The 12122-nt window shown below is 33.2% G+C and overlaps 2 protein-coding genes across 5 annotated transcripts; both read left to right on the top strand.

Annotated features, from left to right (window-relative positions):
- Window positions 1-605: 605 nt before the first annotated feature.
- Window positions 606-9079, top strand: LOC100815853 (protein GET1). 4 transcript variants are annotated; one of them, XM_006587505.4, is made up of 9 exons: window positions 622-853; window positions 1745-1758; window positions 1899-2084; window positions 3310-3408; window positions 4329-4399; window positions 6541-6599; window positions 6685-6766; window positions 7466-7515; window positions 8684-9079. In XM_006587505.4, the coding sequence occupies exons 4-9, from the start codon at window positions 3314-3316 to the stop codon at window positions 8756-8758; spliced, it is 432 nt and encodes a 143-aa protein (XP_006587568.1). In that variant the 5' UTR covers window positions 622-853; window positions 1745-1758; window positions 1899-2084; window positions 3310-3313; the 3' UTR covers window positions 8759-9079. The 4 variants fall into 4 exon arrangements, with proteins under 4 accessions (XP_006587566.1, XP_003534235.1, XP_006587568.1 ...); XM_006587504.4 differs by having other exon boundaries at window positions 623-853; window positions 3329-3408; XM_006587503.4 differs by lacking the exon at window positions 1745-1758 and having other exon boundaries at window positions 606-853; window positions 3329-3408.
- A 1092-nt stretch (window positions 9080-10171) lies between these two features.
- On the top strand, window positions 10172-12122 carry LOC100816391 (heterogeneous nuclear ribonucleoprotein H3). The gene is made up of 2 exons (XM_003534188.5): window positions 10172-10438; window positions 11177-12122. Exons 1-2 carry the CDS (start codon window positions 10422-10424, stop codon window positions 11952-11954), a joined length of 795 nt encoding a protein of 264 aa, XP_003534236.1. The 5' UTR covers window positions 10172-10421; the 3' UTR covers window positions 11955-12122.

Below are 12122 nucleotides of genomic sequence, written 5' to 3' on the forward strand. Positions count from 1 at the left end.
TGCCAATGATTTTGGATCAAGGTTGTCACTAGTGATACAAGATATGAGATTTTTTAATTTTTTGAATTGCTTTTCCTTTTGGGTTTGAGCTTAGATCTAACTATAGATTTGGATTTGATATGAATATGTTATGTGTTTCTATTTTTTTTTTTTTTTAATTGAAAGCGAGTTTGATTTGAATGAATTTGTGGTGCATAGTGTTTGAGTTTTGTTGTTTATTCTTGGGTTTGTTTGGAAAGAACACAAATTTGATTGTCATAAAATGTTTTTTAATTTTTTTACAAGCAATTTTTATTATGAATAATTTTTTAAAAGTAATTTTTCTAATGACTTTTAGCTACCGAAAAATAAATCACATGATTTGCATTAAATAATTTAAAAAAGATTTGTGACGGTCACAACAACATATCATTTAACACACTGTAAGTCTTAATAATAGGGATTAAAAGTTATGAATGAAATTTTTTTAAAGAATTTTAAGGAGTCAACCATTTATTTAAAGATTAAAAGTAAAAAATTTAATGAATAAAAGCTCACTTATTTTTTTTTTAAATCTCAGCATTTTTAAAGTATTTATAATTTGTAATTATCTAAAAACTTATAATTGTAAATTCTACACACATCTAATCTAATCTAATAAGAAAGGAAATCTAAAATCCCCGTTCGATCTCACGGAGACGGACCTCTCTCTCGCGCGGACGCGTTGCTGTAGCTCGCTCACTCTCAGACTCTCGCGCAACCCCCCTCTCGTGGACGCGTTGTTGCAGATCCTCGTTCGTTCTCGCTCTCTCGCGTGAGTTTTTGAATTTGTTGGTCTATGTGCAGGACCAGCCCCGAACTCCTGCTCAATCCCGTAAGATCCATCTCATTTCACATCACTATATAGTAATTTCTGCTTGCTTTTGAATTTTTGAATTTTTTTATACTTGCTTTGCTAGTGCTAATTGGTGTGAGTTAAGATTATGTAACTAGGTTGTTCCTATGTGCTTGGAATTTTTTTATTATACCTGCTTTACTAGTATTAATTCATGTTAGTGGAGAAACACGCATTTTCTAATAGATCAGCAGCCAAAAGTATTATGATTGCATTTGAATGGAATTTTGTGTGAGCTATGAAGTTTTGTGTTATCCTGGGGAGAGGAAGTGAGGAAACATCTTTGATACCCACCTTGGACTGGTTAATTGAAATTTGTTTTGAGGATTGGCAAAGGGGAATATACTTCAAGATGCTTTTGTTTTCTATGTTTATTTTGTGTTAATCCAGAGATGTATAGAAGTTTGCTATCTAGAAATACCTTTTGTTGTGGGTTGTGAATGCCATGTTTTTAATCCTTTTGTATGACTAGCTAAATGCTGAAGTAAAAGTGTCTCTCCCGCAAAATCTAGAAATAGAATTTCAGTTGTCTAACAAGTACCTCGAGCTTTCAAATCGCAACGTCAAAGATCAAGCTGGAAATAAATTTTTGGGTTTCTTTATTACATCATGTGTATATGGCTGTTGTTTATTTTTTGTCAAAACAGATTCTTATGTCATAATATTCTTTTGTAACTTGATCTTTCATTCCTAGGATAAACACTAGGGGCATGATTTTGTGTCTTTGCATGTTGTCAATTTAAAGTGAAATAGCGAGTCTGTTTTATAATTTTTGCTTTGGGGCTTTTATAAGTTAAGTACGACGTAGTATAACTATTTGACACTAAATTGAATGTAAAATAACAATGACAAAGATTGTTGTGCTTGCAGTGTGGATCAGCTTGGTACTCATCCATAATGGAGCTTGGGCTTACCTTTACTTTTGACTGCTTGATGTTTTAATGTTACTCTATTTTGTTTTCCATTGTTTTTATTAGTTGACCCTGAAACTTTACCATTTTGTGGTTTGGTCTGGTTTTCATAGCATCGATTTATCCCTGGAAGAAAGTAAACAAAATCCTGTAGAATAGCTCTTTGTGGCTTTTAAATTGAATCGAGGATGGGAGACGAAGCAAGTGAAGAGCATCAAAGGTCGCTAGCAGCTCCTTTCATATTTTTCGTGGTTCTCGCATTTCAGTTTGCTTCTCATTGGATTGATCACTTTAAGAAGGTCATCTCCCTCTTCCATCTTTTCGTTTTTCAATATTCTAACAATTTAAACATGATTCAGATAATGCCTCTAATTATTGATTGGATGACTGGTCTGAGTCCTGAGATATATTTTATTTGGCTCACCTTGCTCAATTGGAACTTTGGTTATTGGATTTTTATGCTAATTTCTTTAAATGGTAAAGATATGTGGCATCCATTTCACATTTATAATAGGGAATTGGAAAACAGTTTACTTATATGCTCTTGGTATTTTTAAACAGAACATTTAAGGAAAATAGTTTTGACTTTTCAAAACTTGTCTAATTCCATGTTTTGTGCAGTTGTTTCCTTGAAAAAATAGATAGGATGGGTAACTGGGTTCTAAATTCCCATGTTTGGTTACCTTATTTAGTGAAAATGGATAATAGGTCACCAAACCAGAAAAAACTAAAAATAAAACCATAACACTCACACGGAAGATGCAGAAATCTAGTAAGATAGATAGGTGTCAGAAACAGGGAGCAAAGATACCTTCACCCCCGAAATACCCATGATTCCCTCTGTTATCCGCATCTCTCCTATGCACCCCTTTATCATTGATTCATTTCCTAGTAACAAATTCCTCAATGTGCGTAACCATCTGCTCCGCTGACTGGCTGCCACATGCCCCCTTCCCTCTTCTTGATATGCCCTCCAATCTCTTGGACCACAGTGATTCTGGTCCAGCATTTGCTCATGGGCCGTATCAGTGGAGTAGGATGACCTGACATTAGACTAAGATTCATCTTCATTTTGAAATTTCTACTTGTTTTCCCATGTCCAAGAATGAAGAAAACTTTCATGAAAGTAAATCCGTCAGTAGGACAGTTTTGAGGCTGTTGTAGGATTGCTGTCTTTAATTTCAGAATGCAATATAGCTATAACTAGGGAATGTTTTATTGCTTTCTAGACTAAGGGCATTAATGGTAAGTTTGTTAGGACTCCAATTTAAATTCACTACTTTCATCCAAATGTATGGTTTATAATTTCATCATTTTGCTGTGTCACCAAATCTTATGATAATGGCAAGCACACTTGGGCCAAGTGTTGTTAATCTATCCATTAAAAGATTGCTGGCTCTTCTTGCACAAAATTGACCCTTTGCATGGTGCCCAGTGATTTTGCACTCTGTTTCTATGATAATTTTCAATGTTCATTACCTTTTCTAACATATTGACTATTGATTATGACATTAAGTTTTTTAGTGTTATGCTTTTGCTTCAGAGTGGATCTGACAAAGAAAAAGAAACTAAGTTGCGTGGAGAAATAAAAGAGCTTTTGAAGGAGGCAAGCTCACTGTCACAGTAAGTTACTCATGCTTTGGCCAATTTCTCCTCCCTGAAAAAGAAATGTGTCTTACTTGGAATTACAAATTCAATTGTTTTTTTTTTCTATTTATGGTTAGAACCAATTCTGTCCTTCCATATTTTTGTCTCAACTACTCCTTACAGGGGTGGGCCTACAATACATTTTACATGAGGGGAGAAGCTAGTTACACCCCCTCAATCAAAAATTTGTTTTATACTTTTGGTTAGATGTACATTAAAAAGATTATAAATATATTACATAATTTTTAGAATATAGGAAAATATCTCATCATATCTTAGCTTATCCTCTTGGAATAGTTTTCTTATGTCTCCATTATATCTTAGAATTAGTTACCATGTTTCCTTATCATGATTTGCTTCCCTAATTAGTTAGGATTATTATTTGTATAAACAATGGTTTGTACTCTAGGTTTTTGAACTTATCAATACATTGTAATCCATCTCAGTTAATACTTAATATCAATTCAGTATTTTATTCTCTTTTATCTCTCTTCCTCCTTCTATACCTTAAAACCATAATTTCAACAATAATGATATGTTTTCTATTGACACACTGAAAGAATACATGTAATTTTCATGTTCAGGCCAAGGAACTCACTCTCCTAATGATTGATGTCAATCCATACTACAATCAACTAAGGATTCTTTTACCTTATTAGTTGCATCTTGAATCAAATTATTTGGTGAAACCTGAACCACCATTTATTTTGTTTTCTCTATGTTTTTGTGTCTACTTCCAGTTTTTAACTAAGGTTTCAGAGCAGATGTGATGCATTATGAAAATGTTTAAAGAGCAATGAAATATATTACATTTAAATCTAATATAAAATTTGAATATTATATGTTTATGTTTGTGAGAGAGATAGAGTACATGAGTCATTTCATTGTCCTCTCAGGCCATCAACCTTTGCACAAGCAGCGAAACTCAAGAGACTGGCAGCTGCAAAGGAGAGGGAACTGGCAAAGTGTTAGTTATTTACTTGAGTCATCTCATGTTGCATATTGCTTTCTGTGTAAATGTAGCCTAGACTGACATTGCAAATTTAAATTTTTGAGTTTGCTTTGAAAATAAATTTGTTGCCTGCTTAAATTAAAATGTAATAGTTGTTTGGACTTAGGAAGTAACAAATAGTAGTAACTAAGATGATTAGGCACTAATAATGTTTGCTGTTTAATTTAACTAGGTCATCCGAATTGTAGTGCTCTTTTCATAATTAATTTTAAAAGTGTTATTTTAAACTCATTATTTGTGTTTTCCCCCAGTATTACATAATTCTGAGCCAGAGAAAGTAATATCATTGAAAAGCCTGGGGAGTAGAAGCTCTTTTGAGCTGATCATCGTGCTTTTCTGTGTAATGTTTTCCTTATCAACCATGAAAAGGAAAAGAGAGTCCTCTTGAGCTGACTTTTGATGTTATTTGTCTCTTATCCTTTTGCTGTCTTGTTTTTTTTGTTTTTGTTTTGGGAGGATATCTTATCATCTGTCTCTGAGATGTTGGACAAACAGTACAACAAGGGAAAGGGAAAAAGAGTTGGGGAGAGAAAAATATAGACAGGAGAATAGAGGAAAAAAAATAGTTAACTGAACTCAACTCATGTCAACTCAAAATTCTAATTCTAAATTCTTATTTCTAAATAAATGGCAATTGGATAATTTGGATGTAAATAACAGGCCTTAAATAGACCAAGCCAATTAGATAACTAAGCCATCTTAAATTTCTAGGATTTCCCAAATAACTCAAGTTTAAAAATATTTAATAAGTTTCAAAATGAAAAAACACTAAAAATCTTATTTACAATTAATTTGCTGCTAATTAAATATATTTCTCCTGTAATCCCTTTATCCCTATCACTTCTCCAAGTATTCTTATCCTAGTCACCATCACTTTGTATTCTCAATTCATCTCAATAAAGTATTTTTTGTGTGTATTTGTCTCTCCTATATGAACATGTTGTGTACAAATCACATTACCATAATTATCAATCTTAGATAGTGGTTGACCCCAAAAATGCTATAGGGGTATATACAAAAAAAGAGAAGGATAAAAAACTCACCCTTAAATACAGGAAAAGAGTGGAAAAGAAGTTGAATGTGGTTGAAGTTTAATAGTAATGAAAGGTATTTTTAGAGTAGAGTATATAACAATCTACTTTCACGAAATAGTTCTGTTACTATCTTTAGAGTGATATAAAGGGATTATTTGCTAATATTTTTCTGCCCCTAGGCTTATGCTATATATTTGGATAAGAGGTAAGAAGTGTAATGTACTCACCCTCAAGGACCCCAATCCTTCCCCCCCTCAATTTGATGTAAATGAAAGTAAATGGCTTAGTTCAATTTAAATAAGAGGAAGTAACTTTCATTTCCTCTGCTTTAACTTTTAACAACCAATAAGGGAAAGAGAGTTCTCATTTCCTTGGTCAAACTAAACATACAAACAAGGGAAAATTATCCCACTCCATTCCCTTCCTTCCTCTCTTTTAAAAAAAACAACTAATTAAGCACAGCACATTTTTTTTTAAAGAGCACATGGATTTACAAACATTTTCCATATTTTATAAAAAGTTTACACTTGTGTCAGTTTTGTAAATGTTGCATGAGAAGTTTAATTGCCCATATATCAAATGCAAACATTTAGGCATGCAAATATTATGGTGCTTGGCATGATGGCATCAAAAACTGTACTGCTTAAAGTAACAGATTCTTACCCTCACTAAACTTTGATTATAGAATGCATAGGATTCTGGTTGAGACAGTGATGCAACCACTTGTAGATAACTTTTATTTTACCTAATTTTTATGAATATAAAGATAAATCTGATATCTGTACAAATGCAACTTAGAGACAATAATCGTTTATCAAAATATTGCAAGTGCTACTTAATCCATTGCAATACAGATTCCTAATGGTTGGAGATGAGACTGCTTCTGAATTAGATCTTTTTAAGTTGGATCCTTAAGTAGGTAGAATTAGAAGTAGTCACATCAGAATTTATGTATTATTTGTGCTGAGGTTATGGTGAAAGTAGCATTATTCTAGTTTATCTGCCTATTCTATTTAACAAATCTAGCATTTATAAAAAATTATAGTTTAAACTAACACGCAGGTCAAAATTTACATCACAAGGATGATGCTTTGTATTCAAAAGTTCTGCTCATCTCAAAGGTATTTCCTGATCGAAAATTTGTAATAGGTTTACTTTTTTTCTTTGCAGAGGCTGGTATGATACTGATATGATTATGTGATGCAGGTTTTAACATATTTAATTCTGCTTATCTGGTTTTGGAGTGTTCCTGTCTCTAGCATATCTCAACAACTTGTGCAACCATTTGGTAATGCAATTATCATTAATACATTAATTTTATTAGATTACGTTACAAACTCTCACTCATTTGGATTTGGCTGCTGGGTTGCTTGCTGTACAAAAATCTGCCTTGTGTGTTTTTTTTTTTTTGGATTCGGATATTTGTATTCTACTATACTTACTAGTTGAGAATGTTAACTTGTACCATTCGGGTACCTTACCTTTCATTTTAGGTATAGGCTATAGATATAGTTTTTCTATTGGCTATAATTATGGATATGTTAGGTTTACTTTTAATTATAGATAGACACAAAATGAATTGTAGTTATAGATATATTTTTAGAAGTCTTGGTTGAATAGACATAAGTATTCAGTTTTTTTTGGTTTATATTTTTTATTTAAATTTACTTCGTACCCCATTGCCCAGAGACTCTTCGCTATGCGAAGGTATGGGGGAGGAATATTGTACGCAGCCTTACCCTTGCATATGCAAAGAGGCTGTTTCCGGATTCGATCCCATGACCAACAAGTCACCAAGGCACAACTTTACCGCTGCACCAGGGCTTGATACCATTTTTTAATAATAAATGTAATTTTTATTTCATTTAATGTGCTTAAAACCATGTGTTGCATGGAAAAATACATTAGTTTTTCTAAATAAGGACCTAGGAGACAAATGCATTTCTCATTGCCTCTTATTAATTGTTTATTTTACATTATTTTGCAGGGAGATTATTATCTTGGAGGACTGGAGGGGTTCAAAATAGCAATATTATGGTAAACAATTGCTAGTTACATTTTAAATTCTGTATAGAAAAAGATATACCAAAAGCAAATGCCACTTATTAGGTTTTAATTATTGAGGACGTGTTTGCGAACAATGCAATTGACGTTGAAAAAAAAGCTTCCCTCACATTGCTTTAGCTTTTGTGCCTTGGAATGCATGTTTTTCTGTTGAACATGGGTTCCAATGCTTAACCAAAACACACTGAATGTGCTGCTTGCTTCAATTTGGATGAGTGAGGATATATGTAGTACAATCTCCTGATGCATGTCATGTTATAATAATAATAATAATAATAATAATAATAATAATAATAATAATAATAATGTCTGTGGTGCATTTAACAAACTTAGTAGGTCAGTTGAAGGACCGGAGCTTTCTATTATTAAGAGATACTAGTAGCACATTTTCTAATTATTGGTTGAACTTTATTAGGAATCATAAAGTTGTGTAAGTTGCATTTCTTATTTAATATGTCCCAAGTCCCAACTCATGATTTTGTTGTTTCCAATCAATTTTGAGTTTTTGACCAATAGTAGTGTGTTAGAAGGTGTAGGTTAGAAAATATGTTAAATACTCTTCAAAAGAAAATAAGAAATCATGATCTCCTGATTTTGAGAGGTAATTTTAAATTGGTGTCTTGCTTGAGTACTTCAATAAATTGTGGAGGCAATGTGCTTATCCAAAGCACTGAAGCAAGTTTAACATGCAATCAGACTACATTAAGTTTAGCTTCTTCACCTCTCAGTTTTTACTTTTAGGACCCATTTGTTGGTGCTTATTTTTTTAAAAGCGTTTTTTTAATAAAATAACTAGTTTTATGCTTTTTCAATGTATTTATCTAAACTGTTTTTCTTTTTATTTTAAAAAAACAGTTTTATGCTTCTTTAAGAAGCAAATCCTATCTGTTTATTAAAAAATTACTTTTTTAAAAAGAAATTTTTTTAAATAACTTTTTTTAAGTTTGAACAAACTGGCCCTTAATCTTCAGGTGAAAATTGGTAATATTTTTTATACTTACATAGATTATACAGCGCACTCTACTGTTTTTGCCCCCATTAAATAATGTTTAGTATAAATAAACAAATAAATATTAAATAAATACATATGAAGCATCTAACAGTTTATGAATGTCGTTACAACTGTTTTATATCTTTGCAGGTTGGGATAATACCTTGGCTGATAGTGTCTACCAGGGTTAGCAGATTTATTTGTAGACTCACCTATGGCAAATAGATTGTCATGATATTCAATTCTTCATCTAGAATGACATAAAATTGCTAGCTGCTTGGGTTGGTATCCTGCATTTAAAGTGGAAGGGACATATGAAGCATCTTGAAATTCGTTCTTTCGCTCCATGTCTGGTTGATAAGTTTTTAGAGTTTCATTTTATTTTAGTACAGACGTGTAAGATCCATTCTGCATATGCAAGCAAAATTTCATGCTTGTAATATGATAGCATTAAGTCTCTTACAACCTCCACCCTCAGTTTTGGTCTTTATTAAGGAAATTTGTCTTTAAATGCTTATGGATTAATCATATTTATTTATTCATTTATTTTTGGTGTTGAATAATGGGTTTGTAAATTTTGAGCATCTGTGATTTGTACTTTAGACTAGAGCTATTGTGATTTGCTTCCATTATAACCTAAAGATAAAGGTTTGGTGCAATGCACAATTGCGTAACAAGTATTTCATGACGTTACTTCTATGTATACTGATACAATATCCAATTTACTAGGATATACTCTTATTTTAAACTATAATGATCTGTTTTAATTCCTTTAATTATTCTAAAATGCATAAAATGATGAATGTTTATGATTAATTTGTAATTATTCTAAATATAATTAAAAAAAATTAAATACTAAGCTTGTGGAAGAAATAAATAAGTAAATGTCGAGAAATATTGTATAGAGTGCACATAATCGCAACAAATTATAAGTACCCTGAATGATTTGTCCTTAATGAGTATCCAAAATTATATGATAAATGAGCATAATGGGATGAAATTAGTTTATTATTAGATACTATTTTTATTTGAATAACTTCATTCAATGATAATTTTTGTGTTTCTCTAAGGGTCAGTTTGAAATGGAAAATTTGAGAGGGACTAAAGATTTTGGAATGAAAATTGTGTTCCTTTCGTTTGGAAGCCATAAAAAAGAGAAGGAAAGGTCCCAAAGTATATGGTATGGGACCCACAAATTTTAAAATCACGAAGGGAAATGTGATACTATAAGAAAATACAAAAATATCTTATTTTTATATATTTTTTTATTAGAAATATTTATGTTAAATAGGAAATAATTTTGAAAGTACAGAAAAAAACACCCACACAACATTGCAGACTGACAGTGTTTGGTTGGACCCTTTCTTTTGGGTCAGGCTCATATTTTTGGTATCTTTTTTTTGGGTGAATATATTTTTGGTATCTCTCACTCAACTAAGTGATACAATAAAAGGGTATTTATATTCAGCAAAAAAATAAAAATAAAAGAGTATTTGTTTTGACAAAAAAAGGAAGAAGCTGCATACATGTTTCCTAAAATACCCTTTCATCGAACGGTCAGGGATCCACACAGCAGAACAAATTCGTCATTGACCTCATATCCCAGCACTATATTCTCTAGTATTAACTATTAACCCGTCACGAGAAAGAAAAACATGAATAAATTCGAAGTCGAGTAAAGCAAGAAAAAAACGAAACGTTAAAACGGAAAAACGGGTGCGCAGTGTTCCACACCCACCCACGCAGAAGCAGAAGCGCGTGTAACCCTAATTAGGGTTTGGAAGCCGATTTGAGATTCACCTTTCGCGTAATCACAGCGCTGGATCCGTACCGTGTTCCTCCGTCTACGGAAGCGCCTTTTGCTCGGTCCTTCGCTGAACACGGAAGCATGTACGGTCCCCGAGGGTATGTCGACGCACCTTCATCTTTCTCCTTTATTCCTTTTTTCCCTTCAATTTTTTCTTTTCCCTTTTCGTAATTTTCTGGGGTTTGGTTTCTGTGTGGTGATGCTTATGATTAGAAATCGTGTGTCCGTCTAAATTCGTTTGAGATTAACATTTAATTAGGGTTGCGTGTAACAAATCGGGGTTGATTATTGTATGAATTTATGTTTATTTTTTTTTAAGTTTGTGTATTTGAATAATTTGTTTTGCTGAGAAAACATGGGGTATCTGTGAGCATGCCTAATTTTCTTTCAACCTTGTGACTAGGGTCTGTACTGTGTTGTTACGCACACCCATAAGCTTTTGCTTTATTTTTTATTCTTTAATTAATTAATCTTTTGAGTTATGTTAGTGAAGCATTAGGTATATTGCTCCACTATTTAATCTTGAGCTGCATCTTTTTTAATTTGTATGGCTTTTTTCGTTTTCTCTATTTGATTTGTTTATATATGTTCGGCTTAATGGATTGTGTCTTGGATAGAATTTTATATGGTTGTGGTTCATCTGTCATACTCTCTGTTGTTATAGGCGGTCTGGTTGATATTTTTTTTATATGTTGTTTGGTTGTGGGAGTTGTGATGAATATGATAGATTTATGAGAATAGGAATTAAAATTAAGTGTCAGGGAAAACAGGGTTGGGTTTGGCTTTATTAACGTATGTTGAGTGGGGGATTTTTTTTTGGGTATGGAAATTTGAAGGGCAATGTTGGGAAGCGGGGGGGTTTCAGACGGGTACGAGGTTGGCTCAAAGAGACAAAGAATGATGGAATCCAATCCATACTTCGCAGTGAGCAGCGGAACAGGCAACTTACCTTATGGATATGCTGGTGGCTTCCAGCCCCCTCCCTTTCCTGTGGTTCGTCTCAGGGGGCTTCCATTCAACTGCACTGACATTGACATCTTGAAGTTCTTTGCTGGACTGACCATTGTGGATGTGTTGCTGGTCAACAAGAGTGGACGGTTCTCGGGTGAGGCCTTTGTAGTCTTTGCAGGAGCAATGCAGGTTGAGTTTGCGTTGCAGAGAGATCGCCAGAACATGGGTCGCCGATATGTTGAAGTGTTCAGGTGTAAGAAGCAGGATTATTATAATGCTGTTGCTGGTGAGATCAATTACGAAGGAATATATGATAATGACTACCATGGTAGTAGCCCTCCACCCTCCCGGTTGAAGAGGTTCAATGATAAAGACCAAATGGAGTACACTGAAATATTGAAGATGCGCGGCCTTCCTTTCCAAGTGACAAAATCTCAAATTGTTGAATTCTTTAAAGATTTCAAGCTGATAGAAGATAGGGTACACATTGCGTGTCGTCCTGATGGGAAAGCTACTGGAGAGGCATATGTGGAGTTTGTTTCTGCTGAGGAGGCTAAGAGGGCAATGTCCAAGGATAAAATGACCATAGGATCAAGGTATGTGGAGCTGTTTCCTTCTACACCAGATGAAGCTAGACGGGCAGAGTCAAGATCAAGGCAGTAATCGTGGTATTTTACCTTGTTTTAGGTCTTTTACCTTGTTCCTTCTGGTGCTACTATAATGTTCTGAATTTTAGATTATGTACTTTATTTTTACTAGTTCGACTTGCTGTTATATTTGCATGTCTGAACTGGATGCATTAAATTAATTAATAGAAAGGGCCTTTGAATA

Source organism: Glycine max, chromosome 9 (genome assembly GCF_000004515.6).
Source record: "Glycine max cultivar Williams 82 chromosome 9, Glycine_max_v4.0, whole genome shotgun sequence".
NCBI classification, from domain to species: Eukaryota; Viridiplantae; Streptophyta; class Magnoliopsida; order Fabales; family Fabaceae; genus Glycine; species Glycine max.

Bases quoted from the DNA above. Each gene is read 5' to 3' on its own strand.
- LOC100815853 (XM_006587503.4), top strand. From the start codon at position 1,974: ATGGGAGACGAAGCAAGTGAAGAGCATCAAAGGTCGCTAGCAGCTCCT. The intron at 2,085-3,328 runs GTCATCTCCCTC...CTTTTGCTTCAG, and splicing joins GGATTGATCACTTTAAGAAG to AGTGGATCTGACAAAGAAAA. The intron at 6,600-6,684 runs GTATTTCCTGAT...TATGTGATGCAG, and splicing joins AAGTTCTGCTCATCTCAAAG to GTTTTAACATATTTAATTCT.